The 20752-nt window shown below is 46.7% G+C and overlaps 1 protein-coding gene across 1 annotated transcript in view; it reads right to left on the reverse strand.

Moving 5' to 3' along the window:
• Nucleotides 1–20752, reverse strand: part of LOC9268454 (ABC transporter G family member 37) — a 29309-nt gene that overhangs the window by 719 nt on the left and 7838 nt on the right. The window contains exons 11-20 of the mRNA XM_026022748.1: nucleotides 20408–20721; nucleotides 19572–19732; nucleotides 19379–19482; nucleotides 19140–19296; nucleotides 19013–19047; nucleotides 18845–18931; nucleotides 18418–18750; nucleotides 17498–17788; nucleotides 17340–17423; nucleotides 620–753 (exon numbers count right to left, since the gene is read on the reverse strand). Of these exons, the coding sequence (XP_025878533.1) occupies nucleotides 620–753; nucleotides 17340–17423; nucleotides 17498–17788; nucleotides 18418–18750; nucleotides 18845–18931; nucleotides 19013–19047; nucleotides 19140–19296; nucleotides 19379–19482; nucleotides 19572–19732; nucleotides 20408–20721 (1700 nt within the window). The remainder of the gene's footprint in view (nucleotides 1–619; nucleotides 754–17339; nucleotides 17424–17497; nucleotides 17789–18417; nucleotides 18751–18844; nucleotides 18932–19012; nucleotides 19048–19139; nucleotides 19297–19378; nucleotides 19483–19571; nucleotides 19733–20407; nucleotides 20722–20752) is intronic.

The following is a 20752-nucleotide window of genomic DNA, read 5'->3' on the forward strand; positions in this document are numbered from 1 at the left end:
ATATATTCATCAGATGTAAGAGATATGGCAGTGATTCATTATCCATCTCAGTTTAGCAACAGATGACCATAAAAATGTAAATAATGGATAATTTAGTTTTATTATGGTTGTTTACTTACACAAGGACCAATATGCTCGCTAAAAAATATAGTGTCCAATCCCTGGCAAAATACCTACTTCGCAGCTATTTCCCCAAATTTTTTTTTAGGAAATAAACAAAAGACTTGCGCACCTCTGTATTAAGATTAGAGAACAGATACAAAAGCCGACTTAGTGGGGTCGACCCTCCCAAATGCTAGTACAATCTAAGTGCCGTGACAACATAGAGCAACCGAGAAAAACAATTACACAGCGATATGAGGCAGGTTTGCCCCAGCCGTGGACCAAAGACTGGCTTCTTCAGAAATCGCAGCCAGCACCTGTGCCCACGAGCAGCTTTCCTGGTTAAAGACACGGCCATTTCACTCCTTCTAGAGCACGCAGTCAACTAGAAATTTCCCAAAAAAAATTGGCTGCCGAAAATTACAACTTCACGGAAGATAGTTTTTGTACTATAATATCATTCAAATTCTTGATTGTTTTCAAAGAGTTTAAGAGTAAATGGATAAACCTCACTTACTGATATAGTTCTGATTTTTTGTATATTTCAGAAAAATCAATCCCTGACATCTGCTCCTGGACAGTTGAGGTCACCTCCAACATCCATGTTGCAGGGTTATACCCATCTTTTATCCTATTGACACCAGGGTTCACCTTACCGTTTTGGGGGGTTACCGACCCCCCGCGGTATGGTGGTTACCGCGGTAACCGTGCGGTTACCGCGAAAAACCGCACAAATTTCGTTTCCAAATTTTTGAATTCAAAATCCACGGTATGGACACGGTAACCGCACGGTTTGGTACGGTAACCGCGGTAAGAGGACGGTAACCGCGATACGTTGGAACTGAAATAAGAAAAATGAAAAAAATAATAGAAAAAAACTAAAATGTGAGTATTTTAGTTTATGTTGGAACTGAAATAAGAAAAATGAAAAAAATAATAGAAAAAAACTAAAATGTGAGTATTTTAGTTAATTAAGATGTGGTTATACAACAGAAAAATTCGGCATGACCTACTCTATATTGTAGAGTCCACAGTATAATGTCCACGATTACAATTCTAGTTCGAATGAAAGGAAATAAACAAGGACATGCATAGCTACGCATTCCACTGATTATATGCCATATTGTACTCCTCTGTGGACATGAGCATCAAGCCATGTGAATGTAGCAACCCCGCCTTGTATTCCTCCCAACTTTGACCTGTCCATGATGATGTTGTTTGCCACTGAGCGTACAATTGAGCATACCACTGAGGCTCTGTCACGCCCAGAAATTCAGGAACCAGAATTTCTAAGCTGAATGTGTATTAAACCCCTGTCCAGGACCAGCCAGGGTACACAAACGACAATTGTTGACATACAGATCCACGTCTTACAAAAACATAAAGGATTACAAATGCAGCGGAAAAGGTAAAAGCGAGCTAAGCCTGAAGACTTGACTCCTGCAGCGGGCGATTCCATTCCACAGGCAACCCTTGACGGCAGCGACGAAACCAACCTCTCTGAGACGGCTCCAACTGAGAAGAACTTCAACTCTGGTGTGGGGGAAAAGAGAGCAAGACTGAGTACTACCCACTGTACTCAGCAAGTCATACCGGAAGAGGAGGTATGATGCAGGATATAACCAAAGGAGGCTAGAGGTTCTTTTGCATAAAGCTAGCATTTAAAAGCAGTAGTTGAAGGCAGTAAAACAGTTGTAGTAATTAATCAATATTAACCAATCACTGTCCAACGCTACACCACGTTGCAACAGGCCCAACCAACCACCTGAACTACACCAGTTCATTAAGCTAAACTAGGGGTGAGACTAATCACGGTGAATCTGGTTGATCGCCCATAACCGCGGGCACGGCTATTCGAATAGTTTTACTCTGGCCAGAGGTGTACAACTGTACCCACAAGACACGATTCCACACATGTCGCCATGCCCCGAAGTATCACCATGATACTGCAAAGGGGGAAATCGTGACAAGACCCTCCACATAACCCTCCCCTAACCATCCACACCACGCTAAGGTTTCACCCCCACCCCTCAAAAGGCAGTGGGCGGTCCCCTCTTGCGCCGCGGTGAATCCGGCAGCTGGACAACCGAACACCTCGGCCGACCCAACTCCATCACGCCCACCCTCGCCACCGGTGCCTAGGAAAGGGTCGAGCTATACTTCAGATCAAGCAGTTACCCACTCCCGCTTGTGGTAAGCACGGTAAGTCTCCCAGGGTTTCCCGTGAACCGGTCCTTAACTGCCATGGGTGCGACCAGCAAAACCATGTACTCACAGCTCGCCATTCAGTGTATTTTAATTAACTAACACTATTGCGGTGGCACCAATCTAAAGCTATGCCAAAAGACAAAGTCTATGTAATAATGTGATCCCCATTTGTGTACTAGTTGAACTAAGCATGGCTAAGCATTTCCTAAGCCAACATCTAGTCATTTTGATACCCAAGTTATCAATGGCATAGGGTAACCAATATGTGGCTGAGGAATAGGACCCATCCCACATTACATTGTAAAACAATGCAACATTTAATAGAAATGCGGGATATTTGTAAATTGGGTACAATATGATCAAACGTATTGCATGACTTGCCTTGCTCTCGAACTGATGAGACCTCAGCAACGTCTTCGAGAAACTGCGGATCGACGAAACGGCCGAAACCTACGCGACAAACAAAGCACACAAGCAAAACATGCTATAAGACTACAGAAACAGGAAACAAAACCAATTTTAATGGATTCTTTGCATTTTTCTTGATTTACTAAGACTTGAATGGACTTAAACGGAGCTCGGATGAATTACTTATGAATTTTAGAAGATAAACTGTGTTTTTACTAATAAAGAAAAAGTCCTTAATTAATTATTGCGCAATAAAGCCCAGGGCTGACATCAGCGAAGGGGGGGGGCGGCGGCGACAGGTGGGGCCCACGGGTCAGCGGCTCAAAGGGGAGAGGAAGGGGGCGCCGGCAAGCGGGGCCCGCATGTCAGCGGCTCAAGGCGGCCGGTCCACGGGACCAAGGGTCCGGATCGGCCCAAGCCGATCGGACGGTGCAGGGAGCAGCCACCGGGCTCGGCCTCGGCTTCAAGCTGGCCGGCAAGCATGGCGAACGGCGGCGGCATGCGGTCGCCGGTGACGGCAACCAGCGGCGTGGGAGGCGGCGGCGGGCGGCGCACAGACCGGCGGCGGCGGACGAAGGCGATGGCGAGCGCAGGGAGCGGCAGCGCGTGCGGGACAAAGGAGAGGAGGGAGGAGAGGAGCTCCTCACTGTGAGCACGGCGGCCGGCGCGAAGGATGAAGACGGCGGCGATGACCAGCGACGCGGAGGCACGGACGGGCGGCGGCGACACCCTAGGAGAAGATGGAGAGGCGTTAGGAGAGGAGACGACGACCACGGCGGCTTGAATTGCCGGCCGGAGATGGAGGGGAGGGAAAAACTCACCGGCTCGCGAGGGGAGAGGCGCTCTGGTGGGATTCCGGCGACGCGAGGCGGCGGCCGGGAAAGCTCTTGCGGCGGCGAAGCTAACGGCGGCGGCGGTTTGGCGCGGCGGCGACTCTAGCGGCGGCGGCTCGCGGCCGAAGGCGGCGGCAAGCGGCGGGGCTCGGGTGTGACGGCGCGGGCGCGGTAGGGGGCGTGGGAGAGGACGGCAAATGGGGGAAACGAGGGAGGGGACTCGGGGGAGGGTTTTTATGGGCGAGGGAGGGGCGGACGTGGCCGGGGAGATGGCCGATTTGGCCGGCGACGTGGGGGTGGAGAGAGAGAGAGAATGGGGGGGATTCAAAATGAATCCCGCCCACTTCGTGCATGCGCGCGGGCGGGAAGGGCGGAGGAGTGGGGCGGCGACGTGGGCGCGCGGCACGGGCGGAGTGGGGCGTGGAGAACGGCGGGAAACGGCGGCGGCGGCATGGGCGGTTTCGACGGCAGCAGTTGGAGCTCCGGCTCCAACGGCTGGAGGTGGGAGACGACCGACAGGTGGGGCCCACCTGTCGGCATCCCAGAGAGAGGAGGGAGGGGCGCATGGGCCGGCCCAACAAGAGGAAGGCTGAGCGGGAGAGGGATGGGCCGACGGCCCAACAAAGGAAAAGGAGGGAAAAGAAAAAAAGAAAAAGAAGAAAGGATTTTTCCTGGGATTTAAAATTGCACTTTGGTGATTTTTAATTGGTTAAAATTATTTCCAAGGCTCTGAAAATTCCACTAAAAATCTTGTTAATGCATTGGAGCATGGGGAACTCAAGAAAAATTCCACCACGCTATTTCCGATTATTAAGTGCATTTATTAACTAGGGATTTAGCTCTAGGTTAATTAAGATAATTTCTTCGGGCAATTTATTTAACCAATTTTTAAAGCAAGCAAAAGGGGGAAAACTTCAGGGTGTGACAAACCTACCCCCCTTAAACGGAATCTCGACCCCGAGATTCGGAAGAGCTGGCGAAGAGGTGCGGGTGGGTGGCCTTCAACTCATCTTTTCTTTCCCAAGTGGCCTCTTCTTCTGAGTGATGGCTCCACTGAACCTTGCAGAATCTGATTGCTTTGTTTCTGGTCCTTCTCTCGCTGGTTTCAAGGATACGAGTCGGCTTCTCCACATACGTCAAGTCTTCCTGGATTTCGATTTGATCCGGACTTGCCTGTTCCTCAGGAACTCTCAAACATTTCTTCAACTGGGAGACGTGGAACACATTATGGATGCCAAGCATGTTGGAGGGAAGCTCAAGCTGGTAAGCAACTTCACCCCTGCGTTCCAAAATTCGATATGGTCCCACAAAGCGTGGTGCCAACTTTCCTTTGGTTTGGAAGCGGTGTACTCCCCTGAGCGGAGTGACACGGAGATACACATAATCCCCTGCTTGGAAAACGAGCTCCCTTCGGCGGTTGTCTGCATAGCTTTTCTGCCGAGATTGCGCGATTCTCAATCTTTCCCTAACAGCTCTGACTTTCTCTTCTGCCTCATTTAAAACTTATGTACCAAACAACTGGCGTTCCCCTGTCTGATCCCAAAAGAGCGGAGTACGACACCTTCGTCCATACAGTGCTTCAAATGGTGCCATCTGCAAACTATCTTGGTAACTGTTGTTGTACGAGAACTCAGCATACGGTAAGCTTTTGTCCCATGCTCCACCAAAGTCAAGCGCACAGGCTCTCAACATATCCTCTAGGATTTGATTGACTCGCTCGGTCTGGCCGTCTGTTTGTGGATGGTAAGCAGTGCTGAAATTCAACCGGGTTCCCAATTCTTCTTGTAATTTCTGCCAGAACTTTGAAGTGAATTGGCTTCCTCGATCAGACACGATCTTCTTAGGTACACCATGTAAACACATAATTCTTGCCAGATAGAGTTCTGCTAATTTCTTCCCTGAGTAGGTAGTGTGCACTGGAATGAAGTGAGCCACTTTGGTGAGTCGGTCAACGACTACCCAAATAGAATCATGCCCCGATGACGTCCTGGGCAAACCGGTGATGAAATCCATTCCGATTTCTTCCCACTTCCATTCTGGAATCTGAAGTGGCTGTAGCAAACCTGCTGGCCTTTGGTGTTCTGCCTTTACTCGTTGACAGACGTCACAGAGTGCTACGAATTCAGCTATTTCCCTTCTCATGCTGACCCACCAGAACTTTTCTTTGAGGTCTTGGTACATTTTGGTACTGCCGAGATGAATGGAATATTGAGTTTGATGAGCCTCGGTTAGTATCAGGTCTTTTAATTCCTTGTTTTCGGGTACACACAATCTTTCTCCCATCCAGATTGTTCCTTGTTCGTCCTCAACAAAACCTCGGGCTTTTCCAACCCTCATGTTCTTTTTGAGCTCTGCTATTTCAGGATCACTTGCTTGAGCTATGCGAACCTGCTCCACCAGTGTGGGCTGTGCCTCTAGGGCAGCCACGAATCCGTGCTCAACTATACCAAGGTTCAGATGTTCCAAATCACGTTGAACCTCACAACATAGTTGCTCTACCCATGCAACATTGCAGTAGCTCTTCCTGCTCAAGGCATCTGCAACCACATTAGCCTTGCCGGGATGATAATGTATTCCCATATCATAATCCTTGATCAGCTCCAACCATCTTCGCTGTCTGAGATTCAGATCAGGTTGGGTGAAGATGTACTTTAGACTTTTGTGATCTGTATATACCTCACAACGGTTACCGATGAGATAGTGCCGCCAAATCTTTAAAGCATGAACAACTGCGGCTAATTCCAGATCATGCGTCGGGTAGTTGCCTTCATGAGGACGCAACTGCCGTGAAGCATAAGAAACCACTTTGCCATCCTGCATCAACACACATCCTAGCCCCTGGCGAGATGCATCACAATAGACCTGGAAATCTTTCGTCTGATTAGGCAGGATTAAGACTGGTGCAGACACCAACCGTCGTTTGAGTTCTTCAAAACTCCTATTGCATTCAGCAGACCAGATAAACTTTTCTTCCTTCTTCAATAGCTGTGTCATTGGCTTAGCAATTTTAGAGAAGTTCTCAATGAACCGGCGGTAATAGCCCGCAAGTCCTAAGAAACTCCGAACCTGAGTGACTGTCCTTGGTGGGGTCCATTTGGTAACTGACTCCACATTTGCTGGATCCACAGCTACTCCTTGGGCATTCACGATGTGACCGAGAAACTGAACTTCCTTAAGCCAGAAGTCGCACTTGCTGAACTTGGCATATAGCTGGTGCTCTCTTAACTTTTCAAGTACCAGCCGAAGATGCTGCTCATGTTCTTCCTCGGACTTGGAGTAGATAAGTATGTCATCGATGAAAACCACGACAAACTTGTCTAGAAATTCCATAAACACCTTGTTCATCAAATTCATGAAGAAGGCAGGTGCATTAGTGAGTCCGAAAGACATAACTGTGCATTCGAACAACCCGTACCGAGTGATGAATGCTGTCTTTGGAATATCCTCCTCGCGGATCCTCAACTGGTGATAGCCTGATCGTAGGTCTATCTTAGAGAACACAGTAGCTCCTTTCAACTGATCAAACAGATCATCAATCCTTGGCAAAGGATACTTGTTCTTGATGGTGACCTCATTGAGTGCGCGGTAGTCAACGCACATCCTCTTGGTTTTGTCTTTCTTCTCCACAAAGATAACCGGAGCACCCCAAGGCGACGTGCTCGGGCGGATGTATCCCTTCTGCAACTGTTCATCAACTTGCTTCTTGACTTCCGCCAACTCGTTGGCTCCCATTCTGTAAGGCCTCTTGTGGATCGGTGCAGTTCCAGGTACCAAGTCAATCCGGAACTCGATATCCCTTTTTGGTGGCATTGTTGTCAGATCGTCCGGAAAAACCTCTGGATACTCTCTGACTATGGGAATATCCTCCAGCTTCTTAGTGGTTTTCTCCACTGCTACCTCTTGTTCTTCACCAGCAGCCTGGTTTAAACTGATCCTTGGCTTCTGCGGCACTGGAGACTGGAAGGTTACCACCTCTCCTTTTGCATTGGTCAACTTGATGGTGCGGCTGGCGCAATCAATCACTCCTCTGTGTCTTGTCAACCAATCCATTCCAAGTATGACATCTAGGTCCTTGGATTCGAGAAGAATGAGGTTCGCTGGAAAAATCAACCCTTGAATTTCAACTGTCACAGATGGGCAGTAGTGAGTTGTGGTCATGCCACCTCCAGGAGTATGAACTCGCATTGGTATCTTAAGCTTCACTAAAGATAACCCATGTGCACCAGCAAAACGCTTGGAAATGAAGGAATGGGTTGCACCAGAATCAAACAATATTACTGCCGGTGTCGAGTTGACGGGGAATGTGCCCAATATAACCTCTGGTGCTGACTGCGCCTCCTCTGCAGATGCATGATTGACACGGGCCTGAACGAACTTGGGTCCAGCACGTCTTGGCTTCGAGCACTTTCCAACCGTGTGTCCGGGTTTGTTACAATTGAAGCAGAGTTCGGGTTTTTCTCCCAACCTCTTGGGCTGTTCTGGCAGAGCTGGCTGAACTGATTGAGCTGGAATCTTTAGTGAACTCGGAGTAGGGTTGAGGCTGTGCTGCTCACTGTTGTTGTGACTGCCACTATGGTGGTTCTTGTTGAAGCTACCCGGGTGGTAGGGACGGTACTGCCGAATAATCATGGCGGAAGGTCCACCGTGATGTCCCATCGTGGAACGAGGCTTCTGACTCTTCCCCTGGGGAGTCCTGAACTGAGCTGCCTTCCTCTTACGGTTTACTTTGTTACAGTGCTCCTCCTGACGGATAGCCTTATCCACCAGCTTCTCAAAGTCCTCATAATCTCTAGAGATCAACTGGTTAATCAATTCATCATCAAGACCAGACAGAAACTTCTCCTGCCTCTCGGCATCGGTACGCACGTCCTCAGGGGCGTAGCGCGCGAGGCGGTTGAACTCATGCAAATACTCTATAACTGTTCTGGTTCCTTGTTGCAGGGAACGGAACTCTCTCTTCTTTTGTGCCACAATTCCCTCGGGAACCTGTGCTTTATTGAAACTATGACAAAACTCTGTCCAAGTAACTTCTGCCCCAGTTGGACGGGTCACCATGTAGTTGTCCCACCAAATAGAAGCGGGACCTTGTAGCTGGTGTGTAGCAAAAGCAACCTTCTCCTGCTCGTTGCATTGCAAAAGATTCAGCTTCTTCTCAATGGTATGAAGCCAGTCGTGGGCCTCGATTGGGTTGGTGGTGCTTGAGAAAGTGGGCGGCTTGACACGAAGAAATTCTAACAGTTTGGACTGAGGAGGTGGAGGACCAAACTGCAGGTTCTGTTGCTGCTGCTGTGCTTGCTGCTGCACCTGTTGCAACACCTGATGGTACTGTTGCTGCATCTGTTGCATCATCATTGTCATCATCTGAGTCTGATTGTCCAACACCTGAGCAATTGTTGGGTTCTCAGGCGGTGGGAACGGATTGTTGTCAGATGCACCGTTGGCACGTGCTCCATCGATCGGCTCTTCGCTGCCACTGGCGTTGTTGGAGTCGCGTGAACCATTCCTTGTCTCCATCTGAAGGGGATAGGTAGAAATATGAGAAAAGGAAGAAAACAGGGGCTCAGAAACTAATCTTGCTTATGAATTTAAGTGCAATTATCTTAATCTTGATTAAAACACTGAAAAAGAGGCACGCAACTCCTAATTGAGGCAGTCATACCACTGACACATGATATCGACCGCCGACTAACCCAAAAGCAACAAACCTAAACACGAAAACTAGCAAGCAAATAGACTAAGAAGGCGATAAAGCTAAGGGCGGCGACTCTGAAGCTCGGGGCGGCGCTTGCAAACGAGGGATAGGACTGACATCTAAAGTAGACAAGGGATAGGAACCAATTCATGCTCAAATCCAAATTAAACAAAGCAACAAATGACTCAAATAAATAACCGAGCATGATGATTTTTATGCATAGAACATTTTTCATGAACTCAAATGAGGATACTGATGCAACTGGCTAATCAATAAATTAATGCATAAAATAAATGCATAGCTATAATGATACGCATGAAATTGCCCCCATCAACCTAGACACGACTTAGTGCATATCACCTGACAAATTCCCGACTGACTGTCGAATAAACCCCAAATAGATTTTTTTTTTCTAAAACCCTACACTGAGCTAAAAAAAACCGATCCGAATGAACGACCAAGATTTTTCCCACAAGCCAAAGAGGCAAAACTCCAAATTTTCCTGAAACAAATCCAAGCGCAAAAGGGCATATGCATATGAAAAAAAAAAGGTTCAGAGGGCTCTTAGGTTTCCAGTTGGCTTGTCCTACGGTCAAGGTCGGCTCTGATACCAACTTGTCACACCCAGAAATTCACGAACCAGAATTTCTAAGCTGAATGTGTATTAAACCCCTGTCCAGGACCAGCCAGGGTACACAAACGACAATTGTTGACATACAGATCCACGTCTTACAAAAACATAAAGGATTACAAATGCAGCGGAAAAGGTAAAAGCGAGCTAAGCCTGAAGACTTGACTCCTGCAGCGGGCGATTCCATTCCACAGGCAACCCTTGACGGCAGCGACGAAACCAACCTCTCTGAGACGGCTCCAACTGAGAAGAACTTCAACTCTGGTGTGGGGGAAAAGAGAGCAAGACTGAGTACTACCCACTGTACTCAGCAAGTCATACCGGAAGAGGAGGTATGATGCAGGATATAACCAAAGGAGGCTAGAGGTTCTTTTGCATAAAGCTAGCATTTAAAAGCAGTAGTTGAAGGCAGTAAAACAGTTGTAGTAATTAATCAATATTAACCAATCACTGTCCAACGCTACACCACGTTGCAACAGGCCCAACCAACCACCTGAACTACACCAGTTCATTAAGCTAAACTAGGGGTGAGACTAATCACGGTGAATCTGGTTGATCGCCCATAACCGCGGGCACGGCTATTCGAATAGTTTTACTCTGGCCAGAGGTGTACAACTGTACCCACAAGACACGATTCCACACATGTCGCCATGCCCCGAAGTATCACCATGATACTGCAAAGGGGGAAATCGTGACAAGACCCTCCACATAACCCTCCCCTAACCATCCACACCACGCTAAGGTTTCACCCCCACCCCTCAAAAGGCAGTGGGCGGTCCCCTCTTGCGCCGCGGTGAATCCGGCAGCTGGACAACCGAACACCTCGGCCGACCCAACTCCATCACGCCCACCCTCGCCACCGGTGCCTAGGAAAGGGTCGAGCTATACTTCAGATCAAGCAGTTACCCACTCCCGCTTGTGGTAAGCACGGTAAGTCTCCCAGGGTTTCCCGTGAACCGGTCCTTAACTGCCATGGGTGCGACCAGCAAAACCATGCACTCACAGCCCGCCATTCAGTGTATTTTAATTAACTAACACCATTGCGGTGGCACCAATCTAAAGCTATGCCAAAAGACAAAGTCTATGTAATAATGTGATCCCCATTTGTGTACTAGTTGAACTAAGCATGGCTAAGCATTTCCTAAGCCAACATCTAGTCATTTTGATACCCAAGTTATCAATGGCATAGGGTAACCAATATGTGGCTGAGGAATAGGACCCATCCCACATTACATTGTAAAACAATGCAACATTTAATAGAAATGCGGGATATTTGTAAATTGGGTACAATATGATCAAACGTATTGCATGACTTGCCTTGCTCTCGAACTGATGAGACCTCAGCAACGTCTTCGAGAAACTACGGATCGACGAAACGGCCGAAACCTACGCGACAAACAAAGCACACAAGCAAAACATGCTATAAGACTACAGAAACAGGAAACAAAACCATTTTTAATGGATTCTTTGCATTTTTCTTGATTTACTAAGACTTGAATGGACTTAAACGGAGCTCGGATGAATTACTTATGAATTTTAGAAGATAAACTGTGTTTTTACTAATAAAGAAAAAGTCCTTAATTAATTATTGCGCAATAAAGCCCAGGGCTGACATCAACGAAGGGGGGGGCGGCGGCGACAGGTGGGGCCCACGGGTCAGCGGCTCAAAGGGGAGAGGAAGGGAGCACCGGCAAGCGGGGCCCGCATGTCAGCGGCTCAAGGCGGCCGGTCCACGGGACCAAGGGTCCGGATCGGCCCAAGCCGATCGGACGGTGCAGGGAGCAGCCACCGGGCTCGGCCTCGGCTTCAAGCCGGCCGGCAAGCATGGCGAACGGCGGCGGCATGCGGTCGCCGGTGACAGCAACCAGCGGCGTAGGAGGCGGCGGCGGGCGGCGCACAGACCGGCGGCGGCGGACGAAGGCGATGGCGAGCGCAGGGAGTGGCAGCGCGTGCGGGACAGAGGGAAGGAGGGAGGAGAGGAGCTCCTCACTGTGAGCACGGCGGCCGGCGCGAAGGATGAAGACGGCGGCGATGACCGGCGACGCGGAGGCACGGACGGGCGGCGGCGACACCCTAGGAGAAGATGGAGAGGCGTTAGGAGAGGAGACGACGACCACGGCGGCTTGAATTGCCGGCCGGAGATGGAGGGGAGGGAAAAACTCACCGGCTCGCGAGGGGAGAGGCGCTCTGGTGGGATTCCGGCGACGCGAGGCGGCGGCCGGGAAAGCTCTTGCGGCGGCGAAGCTAACGGCGGCGGCGGTTTGGCGCGGCGGCGACTCTAGCGGCGGCGGCTCGCGGCCGAAGGCGGCGGCAAGCGGCGGGGCTCGGGTGTGACGGCGCGGGCGCGGTAGGGGGCGTGGGAGAGGACGGCAAATGGGGGAAACGAGGGAGGGGACTCGGGGGAGGGTTTTTATGGGCGAGGGAGGGGCGGACGTGGCCGGGTAGATGGCCGATTTGGCCGGCGACGTGGGGGTGGAGAGAGAGAGAATGGGGGGATTCAAAATGAATCCCGCCCACTTCGTGCATGCGCGCGGGCGGGAAGGGCGGAGGAGTGGGGTGGCGACGTGGGCGCGCGGCACGGGCGGAGTGGGGCGTGGAGAATGGCGGGAAACGGCGGCGGCGGCATGGGCGGTTTCGACGGCAGCAGTTGGAGCTCCGGCTCCAACGGTTGGAGGTGGGAGACGACCGACAGGTGGGGCCCACCTGTCGGCATCCCAGAGAGAGGAGGGAGGGGCGCATGGGCCGGCCCAACAAGAGGAAGGCCGAGCGGGAGAGGGATGGGCCGACGGCCCAACAAAGGAAAAGGAGGGAAAAGAAAAAAAGAAAAAGAAGAAAGGATTTTTCCTTGGATTTAAAATTGCACTTTGGTGATTTTTAATTGGTTAAAATTATTTCCAAGGCTCTGAAAATTCCACTAAAAATCTTTTTAATGCATTGGAGCATGGGGAACTCAAGAAAAATTCCACCACGCTATTTCTGATTATTAAGTGCATTTATTAACTAGGGATTTAGCTCTAGGTTAATTAAGATAATTTCTTCGGGCAATTTATTTAACCAATTTTTAAAGCAAGCAAAAGGGGGAAAACTTCAGGGTTTGACAGGCTCTTGCCATTCATACACCCATGTAGTAGCAGGATAATCAGAAGCTTGGGGACGGTTGTACACATACGTTGGATAGCCACTTTCAAAGCTAGAGGCACTGAATGAGCTAGAGCTATCCTGTTGTATGTCACTGAATTGTTGCTGTTGTCGGACTCCCGGTGCAATGGTAGTTCGTTGAGAGCTTGGAGCACCGTGATCCTGGTCCTGAGTAGCATGAGTGAAGTCGCCCTCACCTGCAAATCAAAAAATTGCAAGAAAATTATCCAGTACTGAATTGGAAGATGAAGGTTGAAATTGCAACTGAATTATATCACACCAGTGAATTGAACGGGGCTGTGGTGATCTGATTGTTGGGTGTGACCCCTAGGAGGCACATTAGTAGTGCCTTGGCCTCCTCGACCATCGTCGTCGCCGTCATCTGTTTCAGTTCTTGAGCTACTATCATTGGACTCTTGGTACTCTGGGCTTCCTTGGGTCTCTTCATCGCTATCAACACTAGTCGATCGTGGACCCTTGCCCTTTACCTTTTTAGATGGACGTGCTTTTGGCGGCTTTCGAGTCTTCCTTTTCCCAATATGAGTGTCACCTACATTCGTATCAGCCCACTCAGCAATACTAGAAGCTCCCGTGGTCCTTCGCAGGTCATCCAAGTTGACTAGGTCAGACACAAGTTGACTAGGCAGGGGAGCGTCACTCTCAGCTGAATCTTCATCTAGTTCGGGGCAAGCATTAGAGCGAGCATTGTCCATCCAGGCACTGATATGATTGTTAGTTTCATAGAATGAGAGGTCCGCTAATCTTTGAAGGGGATCATCGTCCTCCACCCTAATTTGGGCATTTGCTTGCTGAATTCGAAGGCGAAGGTTGTAGTTCACGTACACTAGCTTGTTGAGCTTCTTGTGGGTAAGTCTATTACGGACCTTCGTATGTACGAATGCGAATGTGCTCCAATTCCTTTCACATCCACTGGAGGAGCAACATTGACCAACCAAACACAACGCAAGCTTCTTCAAATTCGGCGTGTCTGAGGCGAACATAGACCACCATTGTGCTGCAAAAGCCAAGTAACATGTCATTTCATAATTCTGAATACATCAAGATCAATTAAATATATCATAGTTCCATGATTAGAAACATACCAGGTGAAGTTTTCCCATCTATGGCCATCCTTCTTGCTAGTGCCCTCCCAAATTCACCCGTCTTACGTCGGTACATCTCAACCTCCAGCAAAGCGGCGGCAGCCGTATCGATATCCGTCATCCACTCGAATGCCTGTCGGAGGTCTTGGAAGACAGTAGCACTTGGAGAATACGTGTAGTGCGTCCTAGGGTTCAATGCGGCAGCTACAAAACATGGCACAGGTTAAGTAAGAGTTACATAATATGCCATGTGGATTATGTTATGACCAATATTTACCGGCATTGATGAGAGTCTCATTGGTTAGGTCGTGCATCCTTCTGTTCATGATCTCCATGTATGCTTCAAACTTGTCCCTTTGATTCGCAAAAAGACTGTCGTACTCCATTTTGAGCAACTGATATCTCAAAAGTACCTCACTCAAATTGGGGTTCTTGTCCTCGTCAGCAAACCGAAGGAATGAGTACATAGGTTGGACAGAATTCACTACTGCCTCTAAGTTCTCCCACCAAGACAGACTAGATAGACATGCATGTGCATATCTACCTTCCAAAGTCCCACTAAATTTGCTTTGCATGAAGACAGAGGAAGCCATCCATTGCATGAAAAGATCTCGCTTCCTAAGGAAACTCTGGAGAAACATGTAGTTTGTTCCGAACCTTGTAGCATTCCACTTAACCAGTTCACCACCTATAGCTAAGACCATCATAGCATGCAACTTGTTATGATTGTATAGCCATCTGCAAATTTTCCTAGCACTCTCAATCACCATTTCATGGTCTGGCATTTTCCCAACCTCCTTAAGCATCAAGTTAACTGTGTGTGCCACACAAGGTTGCCACACAATTGTCTTGTATTCTTGCCGTAGTAGTCTGCACGCCTTCTTGTAGTTAGAGCCATTGTCAGTGATAATTTGAACAACATGCTCCGAGCCTATTTCGCGTACCACCTTCCTTATCTCCTGCATTGGTAGATAACATAATAAAAATTAGTCCATGCCCCTAACACTGACGATAACAGGTGATGAAGTAATTTGTTGCATGAACCATACATACCTTCAGCACAAAGTTAGCATCCTGGCTTTGCCCGGTCGCATCAATGGACTTGTGGAAAAACATTATTCCATTGCAGTATATCAGAAAATTGATGACCGACATACTCGTCGGACCTGTCCAAGAATCACACATTATAGTAACACCGTACTCATCCCAATCCTTCTTGAACCTATCAAATTGCTTCTTCACATCCTTCTCTGTAGAATCAAGATATTTTCCATCTATCTCGTTACCAGTTGGAGAAGGTACACTTTCACCTACAATTGACGTATGAAATAAGTAGTGCGCAATGAGTTAGAAAAAAAGAAGTTCCTTAATAGATGCATACGTACCCCACTTTTGTGTCTCCCGAACGGCGCTCACAAAGTATGGATTATCGGCGTTTCTACCAGGAATGCCGGCAGTAAAGAAGAACCTTGCCCATGACTCACCAATGGCTTGCCTAGCTTGCTTCCCCTTCTTTGTGAAGAATCCTGTGTCAATGCGTGGCTGCACAGGGGCCTTGGCAGATGCTAGGTTGTAATCTCTCACAGCAGGTGATTCCCTATGAGACGTAGCCCTTCGTAGCATATTGGTAATTGGGTTATTTCTACCTTTCCGTGCCTCCGGCTGAGCGGATCCACTCCCACCGCCATGCTCATAAGTGCCACCACGCTCCTCAACATCCCTCCTAAAGTTTTCGTCTTGTCGTGAGGTTGCAATGGCTGCTTCCATTTGTTCCTCCTCGTCGGCATCACCTGTTAGGTCATAATAGTTGACCCTTGCTGCTTCAACCCTTCTTCCGCTATCACTCTTACGCTGGTCACCTGCATCTTTTATCCTGTCCAACTCACGGCAGAAGAACTCACGGACATCCGGAGGCACTGAATTGCAATATGTAACCCCCTTCCCTCTTGCAGCCAAGTGTTGCTTTAGTCTTGTTGCCCCACCACCGCCCCTCTTTGTATGGCAATACTTACAGCGCCATCCAGGTGGGATATTCTCCCCGTGCTCCCACACAGGGTCCCTACTATCTGACATCTCCACCCTGTATCAAATGCATGAGAAATTATCACTGCTAATTATAAACATACCTCCCATTATGCAATAATACGACGTAATTATATGTACACTGGTAAGCATGCATCCAAATTCTTCCATACTATGACGTATTTAATTTAACCTATATGTACATAGACCAAAGCAATCAAATATACTTCACATGCATGGTTTTAGCCAAGCACGGGCAACCAAATGCCGAAATAAACTCATATTCCCAATGTATTTCACATGCATATTGGTAAAAATATGTTCTATTGACCTAAATCCCCAAATATGTCCATGCATATCACAGTAAAAAATACCATACCACGGTTCAAGCCACGGTAACCACGGTAGGGTGGACGGTTACCACGGTTTTCACACGATTACCGCACATACGTATATCGTCTCATAGATTACGAAGCCGACGGTAACCGTACAAAACCGCACGGTTACCGCTCCTAACCGCGCGAAAACCTTCAAAACGGAGGGATTACCTCTTGCCCGTCGACCCAGGCGGTTACCGTCGCGTACCGCGCGGTTACCGCCACTTACCGCGCGGGAACCGGCCTCGCCGGCGCGGAGGCGGCGGATTTGGCGCGGGCGCACGCCGTCGCCCCTTCGGTCCTGAGCGCAGCTACGCGAGAGAGGGGAAAAACGGTAGGATTCGCCAGAGAAACGAAGCAGAGGCTTCCAAAGATATTTTCCTCCCATTGTGGGCCTTACTGGGCCTCGTGAACAGTGCATACTTGGCCCATTCCATTTAATCTTTTTTCTTTTTTATAATTCACAATAGGTTTTGCGCTCAAATTTGAATTTACCTGCATCTTTTTGATGAAATTTTTTCACCATAACAACATACAAAACAAGCTTTACATCCATGATTTTTTTTGATTTTTTTCGATTATTTTTCAAATTTTTGAATTTGAGCAAAATTTGCCCAAACCCTATCGCCGGTTTTCGTTACCGACCCCCCACGGTAAGCCCGGTAACCGCGGTTACCGCGCGGTTACCGGCGAGAAAGTGAACCCTGATTGACACATTCTATTCCCTGAAAAGTACCAATTGCAAAGATTATTTTGCTTCAAGGTATTATATGAAAGAATGAACATAGTAGTAAAAAACATTTTTCACACTTTCAATGAGCTAACCTCAAAGTATTTGATAAGCTCAGAAGAATGGCTTCCTAATGGACCAACATATATTTCCTCCCCTCCTTGGTTCAGTAGAAAAAGCTGTAGTTCATTTAGGGTACATTACACGGATCAATAGATTACATGTTCTCATCTAGAAGTACAAGCTTCCTTACCTCATCCAAGGATTCAAATATGTCAATACTTGGCTGGTGGATAGTGCAGACAATGGTTTTACCGGTGTCGACAAGGTTCCTGACAGTCCTCATCACAATTGCTGCACCCCGAGCATCAAGCCCTGAGGTTGGTTCATCCATGAAAATGATAGAAGGATTAGCAACAAGCTCCACTGCAATGGTTAGTCTCCTCCTTTGCTCACTTGAAAGGCCATTCTCCTCAGCAAGTCCAACATGTGCATCTTGAAGTGATGTAAGCTCCAAAAGCTCCATCACATTCTCAACAAACATCTACATCAAAAGTTGCCATTAAAGCAATTACTCCATTCGTCCCAGAATATAGCAACTTAGAACACATCTTAGTACTACGAATCAAAATATAGTAACCTAGGACTGGATTAGTGGTACTAGGATGTGCCTAATCCGGTCCTAGGTTGCTATATTTTGGGATAGAGAAAGTAGATAGCGCTCTACACATTTACTGAATGTACATTCAGTTAGGACTGAAGCTATGAGATAATGCATAAATTTAAACAAATTATTCATTCAGCCTCCTCTCAATTTTTCTCACAGAAATCATAACTTGATATCAACCTAATACTCCCTCCATCTACTTTTGATAGTCATATTTCATTTTGACACACAGACCAAGGATAATTAATTCTACTTATCATCTATTTAAACATGCTACTAGTCATTTCTCGTAAACAAGCGATTCATTAATATTTACATTTCACGATGCTCAAGTAGCCAATCTTGTGTGGAAGAATGGAGAGTTATGTATTAAATCCGAGACAGTCATTAAGATGATAGATTGTTGAATTGAAATATGCCTATCAAAAATAAAATTTTCAGATTTGGAAATATGACTATTAAAAGTAGATGGAGGGAGCAGTATTTCTTGTCTTTCTGGTACTGACCTTTCTTGTCATTGAGTCGATCTCTGAGGGTAATCGAAGCCATGCAGAAAACAGAAGTGACTCAAGCACAGTCAAGTGTGGAGAGTGGATGTTTGACTGTTCACAGTATCCAAACACACGGGAAAATGTTTCTTGCTTCTTTGGATAACCAGAGATATTTATTGTCCCTTCAGTGTAGCCTCCAGTTTTCCTTCCAGCTAAAACATCCATCAGCGTGGTCTTGCCAGCACCACTGAAGCCCATCAATGCAGTCAACACACCTGGCCTGAAGGCACCACTCACACCCTTCAGTATCTCCAATCGATCTTCTGTCCCAGCACACACTTTTTTTTCCTAATAAATTTGCATGTTTAAGAAATAACTGATCAAATCAATTTCTTTTTACTGTTTAAAAGTTTTGGTTAGATAATATGAGGAGCGTTTTTACCTTTGGCATGTCAACTGAATATCTTATGTCGTTAAAGGTAAGTGAGAGTGGCATAAATGGAAGTGTTGCCCTTCTGCTTACAGAACTCTGCAACTCATTTGTAACTCTTTTTTGCTGAGATTTTACTGGAGTATTTCTGCTCAGTTCCTCAAGTTTTTTGTTTAGAACCTTTGGACCTCCTAACAAAAAGGTTCTACCAGGTGCTGCAAGTAAGACATGATTATCCACTTAGCCTTGGTTTAACTGCAAACAGTTCTAAACAATAGCGACTTGAGTCACACAAAACATAGCATACATTTGAAGCATGCCAAAGCCACAGTGTAGAGGCAGTTGAAGAGAAATGTGTATCCAACCAGTGCACCTAAGCCAACCCAATACCACTTTGTTTCTAAAAATAGCCCACGAGATTCTAAGACACTAGCTCCTAATGATTCTGACGATCCAGGAAGTACCTGTAAAGAAAAATGCATACTATGTCAACTGTGCTCTTTTTTTCTTTAAAAAAAAGAGAAAATATAAAGGTAACGTATATACTTTACTCCAGCTGTGAGCAGTAAATTCATTTGTTGAAATGGCATTCTGTGCATACATCAATGGTGAGATCCAGTAGCCAAGCATCCAAAACTTATTTAGATTTTCTGAACGACAGGACAAAAACAATAAGAATATGAAAATAAGAAAAATATCAAATATAAATCAGGGAAATGGTTTCTAGATGCATATTTACTGCTTGAAACTACAAATCCGCTTAAGAGCAGAAGAAGAAGCATTGTGAAAGTTCCAAATATTTTTGCTGCAAACATGTTTCTTGTGACTCCAGCAACCAAACGGAAGAGGGAAGATGACATCTGACTGAGTGCTAGCAGCAAGAAGTAGTGCTTGGCAAGCCTGAAAGAAGAATGTCTTCATTTAGATACAGAAAGAAAATGCAAATTACCACTATACACGGACTCCTGCTAACTAAAATCTTATATCTGAGATGGCAGTCAGAAGTGCACAAAGTCACACACATATCGCCTCTTGATTTTTATTTTTGCTCAGCAGAAGACAATAATTGTCATAAATCTTATGTCTGCTTGATTATTCAAATCTTTCTTTTTTTTTTCTGAAACCAAATTTACATTTCCTACAGCCAGTATCTAATAAAACCAATGCAAGATCACAACACAACAGAAGATAAAAAGAACCACAGCTACAAATATGACAAATGTTACTTAAATTTTCGAGAAAAGACAAATGTTACTTAAATGTAGTAACCAAAGGAAATAAGCATTACAGTAACCCAACTGCACACAGAACTTTTGTTATTAAGTGTACAACACTGTTTCAGTCAATGCAATGACATACTAAAATTACAAAATGTAATGTCCCTTTACTACAGTAATAAAGAGAAGGAAAGAACTTTGATGTCTAGGATGAGGTATCTTACCTCTGACAAGAATAAATATGCTAACTTATAATTTTAACTTAGCATAGAAACCAAGCATTGCAACATCAAAACAAAATTATGCTAGGTAAATTACATATAAGAGAACCACATTACCATTCATTTCTAATGCTCACCTCCCAATATTTCGGTCAAATCCAATTGGGTAGTATGTCATAGTAACCCAGATTGTGACTTGGATAAGTGTAATAGGAATCTTAAGAATCCATGTAGGAAAAGTATAAGCCCACGCTGGATAGAAAACATCTCTTTGCGTGAAGAAAAGTGGCAATTTCATGATTGTTCCACCAAGATCACACATATTACTGAACATGGTTTCGGCCATAAAGAAGAATAAAACCCCCAAATATATCCCACCATCATCCACTGAGTCATGGCGCATATTATTGTGCCAGAATACGGTCATTGCGACGAATGATAACACCGTGAGCTGTCAAAACAGAATGTTAATTTTAATGGAC

Source organism: Oryza sativa, chromosome 1 (genome assembly GCF_034140825.1).
Source record: "Oryza sativa Japonica Group chromosome 1, ASM3414082v1".
NCBI classification, from domain to species: Eukaryota; Viridiplantae; Streptophyta; class Magnoliopsida; order Poales; family Poaceae; genus Oryza; species Oryza sativa.